The sequence below is a fragment of the Ornithorhynchus anatinus genome, chromosome 16, assembly GCF_004115215.2.
Source record: "Ornithorhynchus anatinus isolate Pmale09 chromosome 16, mOrnAna1.pri.v4, whole genome shotgun sequence".
NCBI classification, from domain to species: Eukaryota; Metazoa; Chordata; class Mammalia; order Monotremata; family Ornithorhynchidae; genus Ornithorhynchus; species Ornithorhynchus anatinus.
The window spans coordinates 42,474,405-42,497,635 of record NC_041743.1 but is presented as its reverse complement, the minus strand read 5'-3'; the positions used below and the strand labels follow the sequence as shown (position 1 = coordinate 42,497,635).

General features: G+C 53.7%; 1 protein-coding gene across 2 annotated transcripts; it reads left to right on the top strand.

The window, feature by feature from the left end:
* The first annotated feature begins 2,024 nt into the window (after positions 1-2,024).
* NT5C1A (5'-nucleotidase, cytosolic IA) lies at positions 2,025-20,179 on the top strand. 2 transcript variants are annotated; one of them, XM_029081339.2, is made up of 7 exons: positions 2,025-2,454; positions 5,341-5,588; positions 12,621-12,788; positions 15,505-15,634; positions 16,556-16,678; positions 18,746-18,930; positions 19,649-20,179. In XM_029081339.2, the coding sequence occupies exons 2-7, from the start codon at positions 5,400-5,402 to the stop codon at positions 20,012-20,014; spliced, it is 1,161 nt and encodes a 386-aa protein (XP_028937172.1). In that variant the 5' UTR covers positions 2,025-2,454; positions 5,341-5,399; the 3' UTR covers positions 20,015-20,179. The 2 variants fall into 2 exon arrangements, with proteins under 2 accessions (XP_028937172.1, XP_028937171.1); XM_029081338.2 differs by lacking the exon at positions 2,025-2,454 and having other exon boundaries at positions 4,832-5,588.
* The last annotated feature ends 3,052 nt before the right edge of the window (positions 20,180-23,231 follow it).

Sequence of the window (23,231 nt, the reverse complement as noted above, 5' to 3'; positions counted from 1 at the left end):
CTGGGAGTGGGGTCAGCTGGAGGACCCCCCGCCCGCCCTCGGTGCGGGAGGGGCCCAGGCAGAGATGGTCGCCACCGATCGGTGTGCGGGATGCTTTGCTTTGCCTCCCCCTGCTTCCCCCCCCCCCCCCCCCCCAGCACCCGGCGATTCTAGCCGCAGAATCACCTCGCCTCTCCCCCGGAGTGCTCGGCAACTCCCCAGGCCGAGGCCCCCGGGCAGGCAGGTGGGCGAGGAACCCCAAGACTTGGTAGCCAAAAGGGAACAGGGGCTGCACCCAAGGTGACTTGCCCCGGGAATCAAGAAGAAGTGGGAGAACCGGCGGGATGCATGTCAGAAGTCTCCAGTCAGTCAATCATATTTATTGAGTGCTTACTGTGTGCAGAGCACTGTACTAAGCACTTGGGAGAGTACAATCTAACAGACTCTGCTCAAAGTGAGCTTACGGTCTAATAATAATGATGGTATTTGTTAAGCGCTATGTGCCAAGCACTATTCTAAGTGCTGGGGTAGATACAAGGTAATCAGGTTGGCCCACCTGGGACTCACAGTCTTAATCCCCACTTTAGAGATGAGGTAACTGAGGCACAGAAAAGTTCAGTGGCTTGCCCAAGGTCACACAGAGGACAAGGGCGGAGTCGGGATCAGAACCCACGTCTTCTGACTCCCAAACCTGTGATCTTTTCCACTAAATCACGCTGCTTCTCAGCCCCTGAGCCCCTGACCGTCTCCCGGGGGATCTGGGGGAGCAGGACAGAGGCTCTCCTCTCACGCCTGCAATGGGATAGATGCCCACGTGTGCTTCCCCAGCAACCAACCCTCGCTCAAGCTCTCTGCAATGGGATCGGCAAGCCCCATTTTGCAGATGGGAAAACTGAGACCTCAGAGATGGTTTGGAAGGGAGCGCTGCAGGGCGGAGAGTAGAGACAGATTCGTGGAGTCCGCTCATCCTTTTAGGCCCCGGGGTCCGGTCCGGACCACATCCCCCTCTTCGTTTACTGCCAGATACCATCGGCGGCAGGAGGCAGGAGCGAGTCTGGGGCTCCGAGCGCCTGAGTGAAGGAGTCTGGGAAATTCTGCCCCGTGGGCCTGGATGGAGACCACCTTGCTGGGATCCCAAGAACTCTCATTTTGTCTAGAAATGGGCAGCACTGGCTCCAGGCACGGGGCACCCCCAACCCTCTGTCTAGGGGAGCTTGGCTATTGGGGCAGGGAGGGGGCAGAGTAAAGCTCCAGGGGTCTCCTCCCAATCAGTCATTCAATCAATCAATTTATTGAGTGCTTACTGGATGAAGAGCACTGTACTAAGAGCTCAGGAGAGGGCAATATAATAAATACATTCCCTGCCACCAAGGAGCTTACGGTCTAGAAGGGGAGACTGACATTAATATCAGTGAGTAAATTATGGATATAGACATAAGTTCTGTGGGGCTGGGGGGGGGGCGGCGGTGAATAAGCAGCGTGGCTCAGTGGAAAGAGCCCGGGCTTGGGAGTCAGAGGTCATGGGTTCGAATTCCGGCTCCGCCACTTGGCAGCTGTGTGACTGTGGGCAAGACACTTCACTTCTCTGTGCCTCAGTGACGTCATCCGTAAAATGGGGATTAACTGTGAGCTTCACGTGGGGCAACCTGATTACCCTGTATCTACCCCAGCGCTTAGAACAGTGCTCTGCACATAGTAAGCGCTTAACAAATACCAACATTATTATTAAAGGGAGCAAATCAGAACGAGAGAGAGTCATCCTGATTATCCCCCAGTGGCCTCAGGGGTTGCAGACTTCTTCCCCCAACCTCCCTTTCCCCCTTTCCCATCCTCCTCCTCCCTGGCCTTTTCCCTTAGGCTTTTCGGGATAATGTGTCCTCCATGGTTGCTATGGTGCTGTTGTATTTCTTGTCTCTAAAATCAGCTGGTGGCATTATTTATTTCCCTTCTCCGAATCTATAGCAGCTCAGGGCAGGTGGCTCCCACCCGGAGGTCGGACTCCTCGGTTGGCAAGAGGCTGGCCGGTGCCACGGGATGAGGGGGATGGGAGAGAGGGTGAAGTGGTAGGTAGAGGGCAGGGAAGAGGCAGATGCAGAAGGGTCGGCCCTGGCAGACTGAACCTTAATTAGAAAAATGGAGAGGAACCTGGACTGTTATCTTGTTATGGGCAGGGAACATATCTGCTAATTCTGTTGTACTCTCCCAAGCGCTCAGTCCAGTGCTCTGCATAGAAAAAGCTCAATAAATGCCCTTGATTGATTGATAGACTCTTGGAGATTACACCAGACTCGGGACACCAGCCCGAATCAAGAATGCTGCTTCCGTGCTGTGTGGCCTCGGGTGGCCCCCTGAACCTCTCTGGTCCTCTGAAGCATAAGCGGGAGAGTGACTATCAACCCACCCAAGAGAGGGCGGAGAAGAGAGAGCGAAAACTCGTGGAGAATGGAGGTCGAGCCTCGGGGCAACCTTAGGATGGTGAGTCTGGGAGGGGTGAGGGGGGTGGACAGGGGCTGAGCCCCCCTGGACCTTGGAAAGATCTCGGAAGCAGCCGGGACAACCGTGAGACAACCAAGGGAAGAACCTTGACACGGCCATGGGGCCGGATTCCTCCTAGGAGGTTATGGGGTTGGGGAGGGGTGCGGAGATAGGATGGAAAAAGGAGACGGGAGGGGAGGAGGGGGCGATTTACCCTTACGGCTGAAGATGGGGTTGCCATGGAGACCGCATCTTACTCAGCTCCCCGGGTGGGGGAGGTTTCCAAAAAAAAAAAACCCAACACTGGCCACCCAGGCTCTTCTTTTGCAGGGGCAGAGTTGTTTGCTGAAAGGGGAACTGTCCCCCCGAAACCCTCCTCACTCCTTTCCACCCCCTCCCTTTCCTTCCTCCAAGCCTGGATGGAAAGTCAAGGCCCCTGCAGAGACAGGTTGGGGGTGGAACCGGGCTTGGGGAGGGGTCCAGATCCCCTGCTGGAGCCTCTCTTTCCACTCTCCACCCCACCCCAACCCTTTGCCCCACCCCTTGCCTCCAGTCCTAGGCGTGGGGCGACCCCAGAGCGTGGTCGGGGAATCTTGCCCACGCCCACAGATTCGCTGGCTTGGGTCTTATCCTGCATTGATGTTTTAGTAATAGTTATTGTGGTATTTGTTAAGCGCTTACCAGGGGCCAAGCACTATACTAGCAGCTGGGGTTGATACAAAATCCATCTATCCATCAATCAATCAGTGCTTTTTATTGAGCACTCAATAATAATGATATTTGTTAAGTACATACTAGGAGCCAAGCGCTGTGCTAAGTGCTGGGGTAGATACAAGGTAAACAGGTTGGACATAGTTTGGATCAGGTCGGATACAGTCCTTGCCCACTTGGGGCTCATAGTTTGTTCCTCTGAGCTTCAACTGCAGCAAGATAGACTGTAGGTTAGACCTTAGGAAGACCTCCTTCATATCCAATAAGCAGACGGAAGCAGCGTGGCTCAGTGGAAAGAGCCCGGGCTTCGGAGTCAGCGGTCATGGGTTCGACTCCCGGCTCTGCCACTTGTCAGCTGTGTGACTGTGGGCGAGTCACTTAACTTCTCTGTGCCTCAGTTAACTCATTAACTGTGAGCCTCACGTGGGACAACCTGATTACCCTGTATCTCCCCCAGCGCTTAGAACAGTGCTCTGCACATAGTAAGCGCTTAACAAATACCAACATTATTATTATTATTATTACTCCCCCCCCCTTCAAAGACCTTACTGAAGGCACATCTCTGCCAAGTGGTCATCCCTGACTAAGCCCTCATTTCCTCTTCTCCCATTCCCTTCTGCACTGCCCCGTTCTAAGCGCTGAGGCGGATACAGGTTCATCAGGTGGTCCCACTTGGGGCTCACAGTCTTCATCCCCATTTTCCAGATGAGGTCACTGAGACCCAGAGAAGTGAAATGACTTGTCCAAAGTCACACCGCCGACGAGCGGCGACCACGACCTCTGACTCGCGGGCCCGGGCTCTTGCCACGACGCCGGGGCCTCTGGTCGGCTTTAAAAGCGAGGCGGACAGGCATGGGGCCGGGCCGGGTGGGGTCCGGAGGCAGGGGGCTGGCCCCGCTGACCTTTGGTGGGCATCTCGGCGGCGCGGTGACTGTGCGGCCCGCACCTGTCGTGTCCGTCCCCGCCAGGCTCAGATCCAGCTGCGGCCCGAGGGTCGGCGCCAGCAGAGGGGCAGGGGTCGGGGGGTCGGGGGTCAGGGGTCGGACGGCTGCACCAAACGAGCTGCTCCCCTCCCACCCCCCCCGCCCCCGTTCCCCGCCAGCTGCCGCCGCCGAGGACACCACCTTCTGCGGGCGTTTCCAGCTCCCGCAGTGAGCAGAGCCCCTCCGGCCCCCTCCCCAGGGCCCCCGCCCCCTCCTCCTCGGCTTCCAGCCGGTCCCAGCGGCTGTGGGAGCCGGACCCCCGGCTGGGGCTGGGGCTGGGACAGGGGCTGGGGGGCAGGGAGAGGCTGGGACAGGGGCAGGGGCTGGGGGCCAGGGAGAGGCTGGGACAGGGGTTGGGGCTGGGGCTGGGGCAGGAGCTGGTACGGGGCCAGGGGCAGAGGCTGGGGCTGGGACAGGAGCTGGGGGGCTGGGACAGGAACTGGGACAGGGGCAGGGGCTGGGGCTGGGGGGCTGGGACAGGGGTTGGGACAAGGACAGGGGCTGGGACTGGAGCAGGGGCAGGGACTGCGGCTTGGGGGGTGGGGGCCGGGGGCGACAGGCGTTGGGGCTTCCTGGGACTCCCGGCGGGGAGAGGAGGGACAGGGGGACGGGGGACAGGGGGACGGACGGAGGGAGGGACAGATCTACACACACTCAGCACCGTGCGCAATCTCAGTGCAAATCCCCCCACCCCCACTCTCACACACACACACAGACACACACACACACACACTCCCTCTCATACACAAACATGCGTATACGGTTGCTCCAGTGCAGCCGCTGAAGCTGATTTTCCCCGTCTCTCTCTCTCTCTCTCCCTCTCTCCCTTTCTCTTTTTCACCTACAGACATACACAGATCCATCCACCCATCCATCCAGACGTATGCGATTGCTCCCGTGCAGCCGTTGAAGCTGATTTTTCCCGTCTCTCTCTCTCTCGCATACACACATAAATCCATATATATACACACACATACGGTTGCTCCTGTGCAGCCGCTGAAGCTGATTTTCCCTGTCTGTCTCTCTCTCTCTTTTTCATGTACATACACAGATACATACATAGATACATACATACATAGATACATACATACATAGATACAAACATACGCGATCGCTCCTGTGCCACCGTTGAAGCTGATTTTCCGGACCTCTCCTCTCTTCTCCTCCTCCTCCTCCTCCTCCTCTTCTCCAGGCTCGGGGCGGGACGCCCCCGTCACCCCCTTTCCCCTCCCCGCAGGTCCCCAGGCCACGATGAACCCCGGAGTTCCCGGCCAGCCGCCGGGGTCGGGGTCGGGGTCGGGGTCCGGGGGGAAAGGCCCGTCGGGAGCCGGCCTTCCCACCCCGGTCGTCGGAGCCCCAAAGGAGCCCGGAGGGAGGCCGCAGTGGGAGGAGGCCCGGACTTTCTATGACAGCCTCACCCCCAAGAAGAAGCCCAAATCAGTAAGAGACTTTAATCCCTTCCTTGCCGCCGGGCCAGGGGCGGAGGGCGGGGGGGTGGTCCCGGGGGCTGGGGGGTGGGAGAGGGAAGGCTGCAGGGAGGAAGGGGCCGAAGGGATGGGGAGGGGAACGGGGAATCGAGAGGGACTCCACCGGACCGAGAGAGCCCCCTGCCCTCGGGAGACAGGGCCCCCTCCCCTTCCACCCTCCCCTCCCGAAGCAGTTGGCAGGGAAGGGGGATGATGCCTGTTTACTTCTATTGATGTCTGTCTCATTCATTCAGTCATTCCATCGTATTTATTGAGCGATTACTGTGTGCAGAGCACTGTACTAAGCGCTAGGAAAGTACAGGCCTCCCCCCAACGGTGAACCCGTGGTGGGCAGGGATTGTTCCTCTTTATTGCTCTGTTGTACTTTCCAAGCGCTTAGTACAGTGCTTTGCACACCAGAAGCACTCAATAATTGCTCCCATTATTCACCCCCTCAGCCCCACAGCGGTTATGGGCAGAACCCTATTTTAGGTTGATTTTTCATCTCCCCCTCTAAACTGTAAGCCCGTTGGGGGCAGAGGATGCATCTAGTCAACTCGGTTATAATGTACAGTGCTCCGCATTTAACAGGCACTCAATAGATACCCTCTCCTCCAGGAGGCCTTCCCAGACTAAGCCTCACTTTTCCTCATCTCCCTCTCCCTTCTGCTTCGCCCCCACTTGCTCCCTTTGCTCTTTCCCCCTCCTCTAGACTGTGAGCTCGTTGTGGGCAGGGAATGTCACTGTTTATTATTGCACTGTGCTTTCCCAAGCGCTTAGTACAGTGCTCTGCACACAGTAAGCGCTTACTAAATACGATTGAATGAATAAAATCAACTGAGTGAATGAATGAAGTAACTCCCAGGTCTTGGGGTGGGGGGCATTTGGTTGGCAGGGATTCCTCCGCTGCATTTCATTCCCCCCTCTCCACCCCGACGTGCCCGTCTACCCCCACTCTACTAGTTTCGAGCTCACTGCAGGGTTCACCGCGACTCTCGAAGCTCAGTGGGAAAAGGGCAAAGAAAATGGTATTTGTTAAGTGCTTACTATGTGCCAGGCACTGTACTAAGTGCCGGGGTAGTTACAGAGAATCAGGTTAAGGTTAGTGGGGGTTTTTTTAATGGTATTTGTTAAGCGTTTACTATGTACCAGGCACTGGACTAAGTACTAGGGTAGCTTATCAGGTTGGACACAGTCTCTGTCCCACATGGGATTCACAGTCCTAATCCCCATTTTGCAGATGAGAGAACTGAGGCCTAGAGAAGCGAAGTGACTAGCCCAAGGTCACACAGCAGACAAGTGGTAGAGCTGGGATTAGAGCCCAGGTCTTTCTGACTCCCGGGTCCACACTCTATCCTGGGGGTCCAGCCTGGGGCTCTGCCTGCAGACTAAGGTGTAGCTCCCACCTTGGCAATTCCCACACCCTCAGAAGGTCCCAGCCAAGCCATTAGGGAGCATCGACAAGAAAGAGCAATGCCCCCATGGGTGGGTGGGAGGCACCCTCTGACCCCTTCTCTACTGACGTTTGTGCCCAGAGCACTTTCGATGTAAATCGGGGGGGCTTTGAGAAGGAGCCAGAGAACAGGGGATGGGTGTGGGCATGGGGGTCTGTGTTCTGCCGGGAGTTCAGTCCGTCTACCAGGTCTGTCCAGACATGAGGCCTCCATCTTAGACAGGAAGCTCTTGGAAAGCAGGAGGAGTTTCAGGAAATTCAGAAACTCATGGCCATTTGGAGATTAGAAGATGAGAAATGAGGAAGTAAATAGTCCTATTGAGGAACCAGGTGCAGCCAGCCTAGGTGCCAGCATCCCGGGCACGGGCTGAAGGTGCTTATGGCATTCATTCATTCAATAGTATTTATTGAGGCGCTTACTCTGTGCAGAGCACTGTACCAATTGCTTGGATTGTACAGGTCGGCAACAGATAGAGACAATCCCTGCCCAATGAGGGGCTTACAGTTTAATCGGGGGAGACGGGGGACAAAAGTAAGGCAACATCAGCAGTCTGGACGGCACAGTATCCCCTGGAGCAGCCCTCAAAGGATTCTGAGAGGGATCTTGCTGATGCTCTGGGCCATCACCTCTCTGGGAGGACGAAGCCGTTGACCTCCTGACCCCAGGGAGTCCATAAACTGGGAGATGCAAGTGGGAGTAGATGGGCCTTAATGCAGCTTTGCAGGCCCGGGTTGGTGCTGGACTCCCCTGGACGGATGACCTTGGATGTCCGGTTGTCCCGACTGCCTGGGCCTCGGCTCAACTCTCCCCCTCCACCCCTCCCTCCCCCGCTTCACCTCCCTTTATCTCCGGCTGGGAGTACAACGGGGCAACCCAGGCTGGTGATCTGTCTCTCGGGGTCAGATTGTCCCTCAACCGTCTGTGTGTATTTTCCGCTGCAGTTAAGCACAGTGCTCCGCATAGAGTTCATACTTAACCAGTCCCTAGATAGCTGTTGGGAAGTGTGAGAACGATAAGCAGGGTAGTCTAGTGGAAAGAGCAAAGGCTGAAAGTCAGGAGGCCCAAAATAATAATAATAGTAATGTTGGTATTTGTTAAGCGCTTACTCTGTGCCAGGCACTGTACTAAGCGCTGGGGTGGATACAAGCAAATCAAGTTGGACACAGTCCCTGTCCCACGGGGGGGCTCACAGTCTCCATCCCCATTTTACAGATGAGGTAACTGTGTCAAAGAGAAGTAAAGTGACTTGCCCAAGATCACACAGCAGACAAGTAGCAGAGCCGGGATTAGAACCCTTGACCTTCTGATTCCAAGGCCCGTCCTCTATCCACTACGCCATGCTGCTTCCCAGCTCTGCCACTGGCCTGCTGCATCAATCGATAATAATAATGTTGGTATTTGTTAAGCGCTTACTATGTGCCGAGCACTGTCCTAAGCGCTGGGGAAGATACAGGGTAATCAGGTTGTCCCACATGAGGCTCACAGTTGATCCCCATTTTACAGATGAGGTAACTGAGGCACAGAGAAGTGAAGTGACTTGCCCACAGTCACCCAGCTGACAAGTGGCAGAGCCGGGATCAATCGATGGTATTTGACTGCTTACTGTGTGCGGAGCACTGTGCTAAGTGCTTGGTAGAAAACAGTACAACAGAGTTGGTAGACACATTCCCTGCCCACAACAAGCTGACAGTCCAGATTCGCCCAAGATTGGCACAACCTTAGGAAAATCACTTAACCTCTCAGAGCCTCAGCTTTCTAATCTGTCAAATGGGGATAAAGTAGATTGTGGGATATGGACCGTGTCTGATTTTATAATCTGATATCTACCCGTGTTTAGCACACAGTAAACACTTAATAAATCCATCAATTGTATTTATTGAGTGCTTACTGTGTGCAGAGCACTGTACTAAGTGCTTGTGAAGGTAGTCAAATAAAGGCCTTAAGGAAATGGGGAGGGGAAGAAATGAGAATTAGAGAGGCAAACTTTAGCTCTGAGAAACACTGTAGCTTCCCTCTCCTAGAGAAGCAGCATGGCCTAGTGGATAGAACACTGGCCTGAGAGTCCTAAGGACCTGGGTTCTAATCCAGGCTCCACCACTTGTCTGCTGTGTGACCTAGAGCAAGTCATTTCACTTCTCTGGACCTCAGCATATCATCCATAAAATGGGGATAAAGATGGTGAGCCCAGGTGGGACAGGGACTGTGTCCAATTCGATTTGCTTGTAACCACCCCTGCGCTTAGTACGGTGCCTGGCACATAGTAAGTGCTTAACAAATACCACAATTATTATTATTGTTATTACTCTGGTCCTGCTCTCTAGAGCCGGCTGGAGCTCCTCAGAGCTGGTGTGGGTGGCGGGGGGTGGGAGGTGGGGCTACGTGAGCCAGTCGAGCTGGAGGGAGAGGGGAGCTGGCAAGTGGCCGCTGCAGTCACCTTGCCCAGGGCTGCTTCGTCTCCTCTTCCTCCCCAAGACTATGCTCTACGTGTCTGTCTGTCCCATCTGTTACCAGCCATGTGCTGCGCTCACACTTGGCTTCTCTCCTTTCATTCATTCAGTCGTACTTATTAAGCACTGTATTAAGCGCTTGGGAGAGTCCACTATAACAACAAACAGACACATTTCCTACCCACGAGCTCACAGTCTAGAGGGGGAGACAGACATTAATATCCGGAGCCCCAGCTTCTCCACAGCGACCCTCGTTCCCCGTCTCCCCGCTCCCCAGCTTCCCTCCCCAGCCTCTGGAGTAAGGAACCCCCCGTCTCCGCTCTCCCAGACAGTGGCTATTTCTGGGGAGCGCTCTTTTGGCTCCCCTCACCGCACCCTCCTCACCCCGGGCTCAGGTTACGGGGCAGTCCGAGAAGGAAGGGCTGGAAAAGGGGGAAGGTGATGATTAGTTAAATCCCTGTGGGCCTAGCACTCTGGGCTAATGGAAGGGGACAGATGGGCTGGGGTCTGAACAAAGTGAATAATTGACCACCAAGAAAAACACGGAATCTGAAATATGGGTGGGGGGTCTCTATCCCTGCCTGGCTTCTTTCTCTCTCCCCACCTGGCCTCTCTCTCCTTTCCTGGTTTTTCTCTCTCCTCCTGGCATCTCTCTCTTCTCCTGGCCTCTGCCTCTCCTCCTTGTCTCTCCCTCTCTCTCTTCCCAGTCTCTTTTCCCACTTGGCCTCTCTCTCTCCACCGCCTGCCCCCTTCTTTTGCCTCCTGGCCTCTCTTTCTCTCTCTCTCTCTCTCTCTCTCCTGGCTTCTCTCCCTACCCAAATGACCGATGAAGGACTACACTGTCCTGGATTCAGGTGTGTTCAACCTAAGATGCGGTGGATGGCCTGCCAAGATTTTAGAAAGTGTCCATCTGATAAACTCAGCATCCCCTTTAGCACCCCTCCAGAGTATTCTGGGTGCGATACTGCTTGCTGATACGCATTTCCATGTGTCATGATGGCCACCCTGCCAGACTGACCGTGAGGACTCCATCCCGCTGGTTGGGATGAAGGAACGGGCCGGGAAGCTTTGGTTTTATCTGCAAGACTGCAGTAATAGACAGAGAGGCCACAGAGGCCAAGAAACTCAAACCCAAAGCAAAACCCAAATGCTTCCACTCTTAGTGGAGTTGTGGTGCCCCCTTGTTCCCTCCCTGCTCCAAAGGGTCTTGGGATCAAGCCTGAAAGGGCTGGGCTCTGTGGGGTTCCGGGCTGGGAAGCTCAGAGGGTGGGAGCCTCTCAGCCTCCGCCACCGGGTCCAAGGGGTCCCCGCGAGATGGCTGTCTCAAAGGCCGCTGGGGCACCGGCATGCTGAGAATGGAGGGTCTGGCCCGCTGCCCGCAGACCGAAGCTGCGGGGGCTGCCGTCCAGCTCGGCTGACGGACCGGGCCTGGTCGGGATGAGGATTTGGTTGTACCAGCTCTATTATAATTTACTCTCCTGAGCGTTTAGTACAGTGCTCTGCACACGGGTGGTGCTCAATTTATGCCTTGGATTGATTGAATTATAATAAGAGTAATTGTGGCCAATAATAATAACGTTGCTATTTGTTAAACACTTACTATGTGTCAAACACTGTTCTAAGCACTGGGGGAGGTACAAGATACTCAGGTTGGACACGGTCCCTGTCTCACAATCTTAATCCCCATTTTAAAGATGAGATGACTGAGGCACAGAGAAGTGACTTGCCCAAGGTCACACAGCGGACAAGCGGTGGAACCGGGATTAGAACCCAGATCCTCCTGACTTCCAGGCCCTTGGTCTATCCACTGGGCCATGTTGCTTCCTGAGTGCTCTACTAAGCGCTGGGGTAGATACAGTGCAATCAGGTGAGGCACTCTGGGGGGCTCCCAGTCTGGGTGGATGGGAGAATGGGGAACAGTAGGAATGCTCTACTGAGGGCAGGAGGGTGGGGCACACGCCAGGGAGAGTGGGCCGGAAACGGAGAGAGTCAAACCACGCAGAACTCGTATCTGGTTCATGGCGCCCATCCCTTCAGCCCTGCCCTTGGAGCTGGGGGCTTTGGGCCCCGGAAAACCCCCAGATGTAGGAGGCAGGAGACACCGCTCAGCCTTGCTCCCAGGGGACCTGAGAGTCCAGAGCACTTCTAGATTGGGGGGTTAATTCAAGGGGGTTAATTCAGGGAAGCAGCATGGCTCAGTGGAAAGAGCCTGGGCTTTGGAGTCAGAGGTCATGGGTTGGACTCCCGGCTCTGCCACTTGTCAGCTGTGTGACTGTGGGCAAGTCACTTCACTTTTCTGTGCCTCAGTTACCTCATCTGTAAAATAGGGATTAACTGTGAGTCTCACGTGGGGCAACCTGATTACCCCAAATCTACCCCAGCGCTTAGAACAGTGCTCTGCACATAGTAAGCGCTTAACAAATACCAACATTATTATTATTATTATTAATTACCTATCACCCCTTGAGCCCAGGGTTCTGGCTTGGAGAGGGGCCACCGGGTGCTCCGAGGGACTGTGGGCTGCTGTCCTGCAGGACACCCAGGCCTCCAGGGGAGCCACCTGCACCCCAGATTTGCAGGCTCCAGAGGTCTCTTCTCCCACCCCACCCAGAATCCAGGAACAGCACGGCCTAGCGGAAAAAACACGGAGCTGGGAGTCGGAGAACCTCGGTCCTAATTCCGGCTCTGCCGGCTGCTTGCTGGGTGACCTTGGTCAAGTCACTTCATTTCTCTGAGCCTCAGTCTCTTGTTCGCCCTCTTACTTAGGCTGTGAGCTGTAAGTGGGACAGAGGCTGTGTCTAACCTAATTAACTTGTATCTAACCCAGAGTGTGACACATAGTAAGCACTTAACAGATATTTAAAAAAAACAAAAAAACAGCCACCTGGGGCTCCCCGCTTGCTCTCCATGCCCAGCCTCCGAGAGGGCAGCGGGCCCCTGACACCGACCCCAGGGCAGGAGGGGCAGGAAAGGGGCTCAGTCATTCATTCGATCATATTTATTAAGTATTTACTGTGTGCAGAGCATTGTACTAAGCGCTTGGGAAAGTACAATATCATTTGGCCTGTCATTCTCAGTTCTGCTCTGCTCTGTGCCCCCCTGCAGCCAAAACCTCAGAATGCCATCACCATTGCCGTGTCCTCCCGGGCCCTGTTCCGCATGGAGGAGGAGCAGAAGATCTACACCGAGCGGGGCGTGGAAGACTATGTGAAGTATCAGCTGGACCACGAGAACGAGCCCCTCCGGCCGGGGGCCGCCTTCCCCTTCGTCAAGGTGAGGCGTCCCCTACATCCCCTCTCCACCAACATTTGTCTTTGGGGTCCCCAAAGGAGGGTGAGGTGATTGCAGAGGTTAGGGATGAACTGGGGAGGCAGGCCAGTCAGTCAGTCATATTTACTGGGCACTTACTATGTGCAGAACACTATACTAAGTGCTTGGGAGATGACAATACAACAGTATAGCAGACACAATCTCTGCATACAGTGACCTTACAATCTAGAGGTTGTTCTCCGGTGCCTGTTTTTTTTTTTTTTAATGGTATTTGCAAAGCACTTACTGTGTGTCAGGCACTGTACTAAACTCCGGGATAGTAATAATAATAATAATGTTATTTGTTAAGTGCTTACTATGTGCCAAGCACTGTACTCAGCACTGAGATAGATACAAAGTAATCAGGTGGTCCCAAATGGGGCTCAGTCAATCCCCATTTTACAGATGAGGTACCTGAGGCACAGAGAAGTTAAGTGTCTTGCCCAAGGTCACACAGCAGGCAAGTGGTGGAGCCGGGATTAGAGCCCATGTCCTCTGATTCCCAAGGCCGTGCTCTTTCCGTTAAGATAATCAGGTTGGTATTCACCCCACCCCCAGCCCCACTGCACTTGTGTCCATATCTTTAAATTATATATTATAAATTCCATTTTTAATCTTCTTAATGTCTGTCTCCCCCTCTTGACTCTAGACTCATTTTGGGCAGAGAACGTGTCTGCTAATTCTGTTATTTGGTCTGTCTCCCAAGTGCTTAATACAGTGCTCTGCACATAGCGCTCAGTAAATACCACTGATTGATTGACTGACAGTCCCTGTCTTACATAGGGTTCGCAGTCTTAATCCCCATTTTACAGATGAAGTAACTGAGGCACAGGGAAATGAAGTGGTTTGCCCAAGGCCACACAGTAGACAAGTGGTGGAGCCGTGTTTAGAACTCATTCCTCTGAGACCCAGGCCTGTCTTCTTTCCCAGTGCATAGAACAGTGCTTGGCACATACTAAGGGCTTAACAAATACCATCATTATTATTATTATTCTTTCCACTACGCCATGTGGGTTCATGCTGTCGACTTCATCCCAGATGGGCGGTGTGACTCGGGGCTAATCCCTTGCCCTCTCTGATCTTCGGCTTTGAAACGGGAAAGGAAACACAGACCGTAAACTGGTCTCTCTGAGGGGCTGAGAGAGTGTGCAGAAGCTCCTTAGATTAAGAGGGTCATAGTCTGGGTCTTTCTGACAGTAGACAATGGGATAATGCCGAAAATAGGGGGAAACAATGACAAGAGAAGGTTGGGAAAAACTCCTTAGAATGACTTCCCAAGAGCAGCAGAACCCGTCGGAGAAAGACAAACAAACTCGAATACATTTAGCTAAAAGGGAAACATCCGGGAAAGGGTCTCCATTTTCCACGAGGAGGAGAGATTGGGTCGCCCCCTCCCAAGTGCTGGGCCTTGTTTGTATTCTAGCCGGGGGAGTGAAAAGGATCTGGCTGGGCCTCTGAGAACCACACAGGAAGGAGACCACGGAGAGGCCCCAGGAGCTGACCTGTATTCCAGTCGAGCCTGGGAAGCGAGTTCACAGAGTGGATGTTTGGGGCCGTAGCGGGCATGGGGGAGGCGGGGGGAGGGAGGACCACCAGAGCTGAGCTGGAGAGACTTGGTGGGTAGGGGGAGAGGAAGAGAGTAGGGTGGGGAGGGAAAGAGGAAGCACATTTTTCACGGTAGCGAGAGAGCTCAAGGTTAGATATCAGGAACACTATTCCAGCTGCGTATGTGGTTAGACCAAAGAACAGCTAATAAAAGGGTGGGGGCTGAGGTCATCGGGGCGGCGAAAGAGGGAAGAGGAAAGGCGCCGAGTGGGTTCACTCCTCACGGCCATAGTGGGAGAGAGAGAGCGTTGCTGAGAGGGGAGGAATCAATCAATAAATCAATAGTATTATTGAGTACTTACTGTGGGCAGGACTTTGTAGTAATAATAATAATAATGATGATGGTATTTGTTAAGCACTTACTCTGTGCCAAACACTGTTCTAAGCAGTAGATACAAGGTAATCAGGTTGGAGACAGTCCCTGTCCCGCAAAGGGCTCATAGTCTTAATTCCCATTTCACAGATGAGGTAACTGCGGCACAGAGAAGTGAAGTGATTTGCCCAAGGTCATATGGCATACAAGTAGCAGAGACAGGATTAAAACCCAGTACCTTCTAACTTCCAGACCTGCTCTTTATTCACTAGGCTATGCTATTTCTCCTACTAAGTGCTAGAAAGTGTGGGAGATGCTCGCCTTGTGGGAGGTGTTGAGGCCCTCCCCAGAGGCAGAGGGCCGGACCGGATGACCTCTAAAGGAGGTGCTATGGTTTCATGAAATCTCCTTGGGATGAGTTGGAGTCGGGGGCTGAATAACATGACTAGAAGAATAACATGGGTTAAAAGGGGTCTTCTCGTCATTCATTCACTCATTCAGTAGTATTTATTGAGCACTTACTGTGCCCCGAACACTGTACTAGGATCTTGGGAGAGCACATCAGAACAATAAATAGACACATTCCCTGCCCACGATGAGCTTACTAGCCCAAAGAATCCACCCTCTTTGACTCAGTGGTCAAACGGGCCCAGGGATCAACAGTGGGGTCGACCCACCAGTGTCATCCGTCTAGAGTCTGGGGTGTGGTGGGGGAGGCTCCGGTGGACGCTGCAACTCTGTCCTGTCTGCCCGGCGGGCCAGGCCCTGGAGGCTGTGAACACCCGACTGCGGGAACTGTACCCAGACAGCGAGGACCTCTTCGACATCGTCCTCATGACCAACAACCACGCCCAGGTCGGCGTCCGCCTCATCAACAGCATCAACCATTACAGTGAGTGTGGCGGGAGCCCTGACCCCCAGAGGGAATGTGGGGGCAAGGGAAGGGGTCCTCTAAAGGGGGGGTACTCGAGGACTGAGAGATTCCCCCTCATTTTCTCTCTCCTGTCCTCCTTCATGGCTGTTGAGTCGGAACCTCATGACTGTCTCAAAGCAACCAACTCCTGAAAGGCAAGATAATGTGGAGAAGATTGGGGTGGTGAAGTAGAATGTTCTCTCTCTCTTTCTCTCTCCCTCCGTCCTCCTTCATGGCTGTTTGGTCAAAACCTCACATGTCATTTGATCGTCTCAAACCAACCGACCTCTGGAAAGCAAGATAGTGTGGAGAAGATTGGGGTGGTTAAGTAGAACATTCTCTCTCTCTCTCTCTCTCTCTCACCCACACACATATATATAAAACTAGAACCCAATTGGTAGTCAGTGATAGCCATGGGAGAATAAAAAAAAGATGGTGGTCACTGAAGGAATGGGAAAATCCTGTTTATTTTGTTAATGAGGTGTACATCCCCTTGATTCCATCTATCGTGATTATGTTGTCTTGTTTTTGTCCGTCTGTCTCACCCGATTAGACTGTAAGACCATCACTGGGCAGGGCTTGTCTCTATCTGTTGCCGAATTGTATATTCCAAGCGCTTCGTACAGTGCTCTGCACATAGTAAGCGCTCAGTAAATACTACTGAATGAATGAATGAATGAGAATCGAGGCAAGATAGTGGCCATTGAAGGGATGGGAGGATCAAACTAAGATATAGTGGTCATCAAAGGGATGGGAGGATCAAACCAAGAGAGTGGATGTTAAGAAGCTGTCATTCTATGAGTCTGGGTTTTACTGTGGGTTATTTTATGTCACTCGGTTGGGACGGCCCCAGCTCCTTCAGTGTGACATCCCCTGCCCGCTCCATTCCTCCTCCTTTAGACCTGTTCATCGAGAGGTTCTGCATGACCGGAGGCAACAGCCCCATCTGCTACCTGAAGGCCTACCACACCAATCTGTACCTCTCCTCCGATGCTGAGAAAGTGAGTGAGGCCATTGAAGAGGGTGAGTCCAGGGGCAGAATCCTGGGGACTGGTGGCAGAAACAGGGGACGGAAGGCGGTGGAGGAAGAGAAAGGGAGAGCGTGAGGAGGGGTTGGATAGAAACTGGGAAGGGGAGCCAAAGATTCCAGGTGAGCTGTTTCCCAGCATGGGCTTGCCATGATAACCTGAGGGGAGGAACATCATTCGTTCATTCAGTTGTATTTATTGAGCACTTACCGTGTGTGAAACACGGCCCTAAGCATTTGGGAAAGTTCGATACAACAATAGACATATTCCCTGTCCACAAAGGACAGGCTTACAAGCTAGAAGACTAGACTCCCAGATCTCACACCCCATCTCTTTCAGCCATTTTTTTAAAAATGGTATTTGTTAATTGCTTACTATGTGTCAGGCGCTGTACTAAACGCTGGGGTAGATACAAGCTAATTAGGTTGGACACAGTCCATGTCCCAGGTTGGGCTCCTGGTCTTAATCTCCATTTTCCGATGAGGCCCAGAGAAGTGAAATGACTTGCCCAAGGTCACACAGCGGACAAGTGGCAGAGCCGGGATTAGAACCCAGGTCCTAATGACTCCCAGGCCTGGGCTCCATCCATTAGGCCACACTGCTTCTAGAGGCATTGTCTAGATGGAATCCCTTTCCGGTCTCCTATCCCCATTGCCTATGTCCAGGAGTTGGGGGAGGGGGGCATCAGTGCTTGGAGTCTGTGACTCTCGGGGTACGATGGGGTGGAGGATGGGGTGGTCCACCCCCAAGAACGACCCTCCCCCGCTGCTTTCCCCACAACCCCTTGGTGGAGGGGGCCGTCACCCCGGGTTTCCATGGAAACCAAAGTCGCAGCTCCTGGACTAAAATGGGAAAAAAGGCTCTTATGTACAGATATTTAAATTATATATCATAAATTATTCATGTCGGTCTCTCCCTCTAGACTGTATGCTCACTGTGGGTGGGGAACGTGTCTGCCAGCTCTGTTGCATTGAGTGCTCTCAAGAGCACAGTGCTCTGCACACAGTAAGCGCTCAGTAAATACCATTGAGGATGATGGTGATGATGATGAAGCGTCTCGGGGGTAACAGAGTCCTGGCTCGGGTCCCCCCTGCCCTGGATGCACAGTTGAGAGTGGTGGGGAAGGGAGGGGTGTCTTCAAACATTCAGAAACTCCCGGGAATTGGGATCCCGGGACTTCTGGGATCTGTAGTCTCCAGGCTTAGAGTATGTTTACTGGGAGACAATACGAATGAGCACGTTCCATAAAGTGTGAGCTAGTTCTCACCCACGCTGCTGCTTACTATGTGGTACCCGATCTTCTCCCAACTCAGTGTCCTTTAATAAGCTTTTAATACGTACCATGACTACTTAACAGGACTGCCACAACCCTGACCCTTCAGCTAAAAAACAGCTGGGTAGGAAGACGTTGCTCAGGGAATTGGGTTGTAAAAGCAGAATCAGATCTGCCTGAAATAGTCATTGGGAACCCTGAGGGAAAACACCGTGGCCTAGTGGATAGAGCCCGGACCTGGGAGTCAGAAGGACCTCGGTTCTAATCCTGGCTCCGCCACTTGTATGCTGTGTGAACTTTGGGCAAGTCGTTTAACTTCTCTGTGCCTCAGTTCCCTTATCTGTAAAACGGAGATTAAGACTGTGAACCCCATGTGGAACAGGGACTGTGTCCAACCTGATTAGCTTGTATCTACCCAAGTGCTTAGTACAGTGCTTAGCAAATACCACAGTCGTCATCATCATCCCTAGTCATGAGAGTGGGTCCAAGGGGAAAAACATCCTGTGATCCCTATCGGAGCCAGAATCCTTGGCTGGAGTGATCAGGGATTCAGTCCACGAATGGTCTTACCTATGGGCTTATCCGATCTCTCGGGAAGTCTTTCTGAAATCCACCTTCAGCTTTCTGGAAAACTAGAGGAATTCTGGGGTCTGTGTTTCTGGATGTGTAGGATGCTTTTTGGATGACTTTTCCTGTTGGTTGAGATTTCCCCCCTGCTCCCCGGCTCTCCCAGCATAGCTAAGAGGCAGAAATGTCCCGTGTTTGTTTTTTTCTCTTCCCTCTCTCAAGGCATAGCAGCGGCCACCATCTTCAACCCCAGCAAGGACGTGGAGGTGTCGGAGAGTCAGCTCCGGGTGGCCTTTGACGGGGACGCCGTCCTCTTCTCAGACGAATCGGAGCAGATTGTCAAGGCCCACGGGCTGGACATGTTTTTTGAACACGAGAAAGCTTATGAAAACAAGCCACTTGCTCAGGTATGGTTGGGAGGGACTGTGTGTGTGTCTGTGAGTATATAGGGGAGGAGGGTCCTATAATCAGCTTCCTGGGCACCAAAACCTCAAGTCTCTCCTGGCTCTAGGCTCAAACCAGAACTCCAGGACACTAATGTAATAATAATGGTATTGATTAAGTGCTTCCCAAATGTCAAGAACTGTTCTAAGTGCTGGGAAATAAGTTTATTATTGTATCATCCTCTCCCAAGCGCTTAGTACAGTGCTCCGCCCACAGTAAGCACTCAATAAATACCATTGAATTGAACTGAATTACAAGTTTGTCGGGTCGGACACACCGCCCATCCCACGTAGTCTAAGAAGGATGGAAGACAGGTATTGAGTTCCCATTTTACAGATGAGGAAAGAAGTGAAGTGACTTGCCCAAGGTCACACAGCAAACAATTAGCAGGGACCTTACAGTGCTCTGAATACAGTAAAGATTCAATAAATGCTACCGATTGATTTTTATCCCCAAGGGACAGAGTGGGAAAGTGAGAGGCAAAATGACTTGCCCAAACTCACACAGCAAGCTGGGGCTGGGTCGAGAAGCCAGGCTTCCGTGTTCCCGCCCGCACCCGGGACTCTTACTGTGGCACGAGGGAGGCCTCTGGGGGTGGGATGACCAGGGGGCGGGGAGGGGGTGGGGCGCAGATGGTGCGGCGGGACAGTGGGTGTTGACGTTGTCCTGTGCTCTGCCCAGGGCCCGCTCAAGGGTTTCCTGGAGGCCCTGGGGAAGCTGCAGAAGAAGTTCTACTCCAAGGGCCTGCGGCTGGAGTGCCCGATCCGGACCTACCTGGTGACGGCCCGCAGCGCGGCCAGCTCGGGAGCCCGGGCCCTCAAGACCCTGCGCAGCTGGGGGCTGGAGACGGACGAGGCCCTCTTCCTTGCCGGTGCCCCCAAGGGGCCCCTCCTGGAGAAGATCCGCCCCCACATCTTCTTCGACGACCAGATGTTCCACGTGGCCGGGGCCCAGGAGATGGGCACCGTGGCCGCCCACGTCCCCTACGGCGTAGCCCAGAAGTCCAAACGGACTGTGCCGGACAGACAGGCCCAGGGGGCCAAGTAGATCCGGGGCTCTGCTCCTGAGGACACGTCCGGGCAGGGGGGAGGGCAGAAGGGGATGGGCGGCACCCCTGATCCTGCTGTGTCTGCTGGGGCCCGGGGTTGGGGGAAGGTCAATCAGTCAATGGTATTGGCTGAGTACACTGTGTGCAGAGCACTGTACTGAGCGCTAGGGAGAGTACAATACAACAGAGTTGATAGACACCTTCCCTGTCACCATACGCGCTGGGGAGAGTACAACAGAGTTGGTAGACACGTTTTCTGTCACCATACCTCCCTCCGCCCCATCCCCAAACCTGCCTGCCCAGCTTCATCCCCTGGGGTCTCACCTCTCTCTGGGGGTCCTGCCAGAGCCCCTCCACAGCTCCTGTGCTTTTGCCTCTGCTTGCCCCAAAGACCATCTCTCCCCTAAGACTTGTAGGACCATCTGTTGCTCTGGCCTAGCGTTCCCAAGGGCTGGGTACTAGAATTTAGGGCCAGGAACAACTGGTCGGATGACAGGGGAGTCTGACTCTCAGCCCTCTCTTTTGCTTAAACCTCCAGACCCGAGGAAACGGTTTTACCTTTGGGGATCTTCTCAGGCTTGAAACAGGATTCCCAGGGAAAAGTTGTGGGTTGGGGGAGACCCTCCCCTGAAAGGGAAGACCCACATCCAGGTGGGCAGAGCGCAAGATCTGGGGACTCTAGATTCAAATCCTGATTCTCACCCAGACTTGTTGTGTGACCTGAAGGGAGTTGTTTCCCTTCTCTGGGCATCTTCCTCTGGAAAAATGGCAAACACCAGGTTTGCTCCTTGCCTACCAGAGGCTTGATGAGCTCCAAAGCTGGAGTACTTTAGGAAATCTCTGGGCGAGTGCTTTTATGCAAGGCCAAAGAGTTATTTTTGCACATCAGGAATGATTGAAGCTAGGCCCAACAGAGAACGCCCTTAGCTGAGGGTATAAGATAACGGAACAAGTTCCTGAGAAAGAGGATTTTTGAAAGAATGGAAGAGTTTTCCCTCCCCATCCCTCTGTGTAGATTAGGACCAGTGTAGGAGTTGTAGGGAGTGAGTAGACCAGGCCTGCAAATAAGGAGAGCCCCACAAAATGTTATACAGGCCTGCCATATCCATTCAGACATTCAATCAATTATATTTATTGAGTGCTTACTGTGTGCAAAACACTCTACTAAGCCACATGTTCATTAACTTTTCCCACACAAGTCGGTGAGGCATCTGGCTGGCGGGAGCTGTGGGTTTTCCACTTTAAATTCATTTTGGCCTGCAGCCTGACTTCTTCAAAGCCTGTCTCATTTCTCTGAGTCTGGGCTAATTTATTCAGCCCCTCTGGTGGACCCTTCTAGCCTTGGGAACTCTGTGATTGGATGAAGCCAATGATTTAATGCCTCGGCTCCCATTTCCGCCCTGCTGGTAGTCTGATATCTTGTGGAGGCTCACTCTGTCTCTGCTTTGTGAGCAGAAGCAGGTGGAAGGAGGGTAAGATGAAGATGGAGACGACTCAGCTGGCAACCAGCACCTCTAGTTCTTCCCAGAGTCCCGCTGGTGGTCTCCAAGGGATGGGGGAGCGTCTGTCCCATCCCACCTCAACGTGTGAGGTGTCTAGTCACATCTCCAGCAAGAAAAGGAATCAGGAGTCTGACTGGACTGGAGCATTCGATGGTATTTATGGTGCGCTTATTGTGTAGAGAACTATACTAAGCACTCGGGAAGCCGGGAGGTTGGGGTGACCGGGGGTCCCCTGAGAGAAAAGCATTCTGGTAGTCTCCAGTCCTCTAGGGCCTGATCCCTGTGATCGGAGCTTTCCGACATCTCTGGGAGCACTGTGGGAGCCCTTGCTGATACCGCCCTTCACCTTCCCCTCCACCCTCACCAGTCTCCTGAGTGCCCCATGGCTCAATTCTCCCCCAGAACCTGCCAGGTGGTAGTTTCTAGCTGTCTGTCCCCCTGGAGACTGGGTCTGTGGGCACCGGGACGGGGCAGGCTGCCGGTGAAGCCTGCACTTTGTGGCGGAGAGACTAATGCCTTCTGGCCCCCAAATCCCAAATCGGAGTTGGATGGGAGGTGGGAGTCATTCACTAGAAGAGGCCTTGAGGAAGGACAGGCTAGGCCCCCCTCGTGGGAGAGGTTTGCACCTGGGAGTATTGGGGGGATGGAGAGGGAGGTGGGGAGAGAGACCCTCTACAACACCCTGGGTACCTCGCTCTCTTCTCCCGCCACCTTCTGCAGGCACCGCTGGTTCTGGAGCCCAGGGCTCCACTGGGGTGACTGGAAAGGGTCAGCTGCCCGCCCTCTGCCCCTCCGCCGATGTAGACCCAGTTCCCAGAGGATCTGTGGCCTTCTCTGCAGGGGGTGTTCGGGCGGGCGGTGGAGCCCGGTCATTTCCGGAGCCGGGCCCCCCGGCGCACACGACGGCCCCTGGTCCGCACCGCATCGTTGACGCTTGCTGACCCGCTCGGTCTCGAACCGCCCCCGGCCCCAGCCGGCCGGCCTGCCTTGGCCCCTTCCCTTGGGGCCGGCTCCTCTTTGTCGATCCACGGATCGATTGGCGCTCTCCCTGGAATGCCTCCTACCCCATCCAGGACCCCTCGCCCCCAACACCCTCCAGTGGCCACCGCTTCCTTTCTGTGCTCTCCTGTTTTGATCTGTGACTGCAGTGGCTTGTTGATGGCTCTTCCTGTGGCATTGATCTGTAATAAACACCCTCAGCACCTCAGAACAGCCTCAGAGCTTGCAAGACACAAGCAGTAACAGGAGGGATGGGGAAGGGATGTGTGGAGGGGAGGTGGGCGGCTGGGAGAAGGGGTGAACCGAGGGTCAGAGGCACAGTCAATTAACCAATGGCATTTATTGAGTACTTACTATGTGCTAAGCGCTTGGGAAAGAACACTACAGCTAATTAGTAGATGCAATCTCTAAAGGGATTCCCTTAGAGAAACAGAGATAGAACACAGGCCCGGGAGTCAGAAGGACTCCCGCCTCTGCCACTTGTCTGCTGTGTGATCTTGCACAAGTCACTTAATCGATAAAATGGGAATTTAATGCCTGTTCTCCCATGAGAAGCATGGGACACTTGTTGGCTAAGTGACCTTGGGCAAGTCCCTTCACTTCTCTGGGCCTCAGTTCCCTCATTTGTAAAATGGGGATTGACACTGCGAGCCCCACATGTGACAGGGACTGTGTCCAACCTGATTTGCTTATATCTACCCCAGTGTTTAATACA

Bases quoted from the DNA above. Each gene is read 5' to 3' on its own strand.
- NT5C1A (XM_029081339.2), top strand. From the start codon at position 5,400: ATGAACCCCGGAGTTCCCGGCCAGCCGCCGGGGTCGGGGTCGGGGTCG. The intron at 16,679-18,745 runs GTGAGTCCAGGG...CCCTCTCTCAAG, and splicing joins GAGTGAGGCCATTGAAGAGG to GCATAGCAGCGGCCACCATC. The intron at 18,931-19,648 runs GTATGGTTGGGA...TGCTCTGCCCAG, and splicing joins AAAACAAGCCACTTGCTCAG to GGCCCGCTCAAGGGTTTCCT.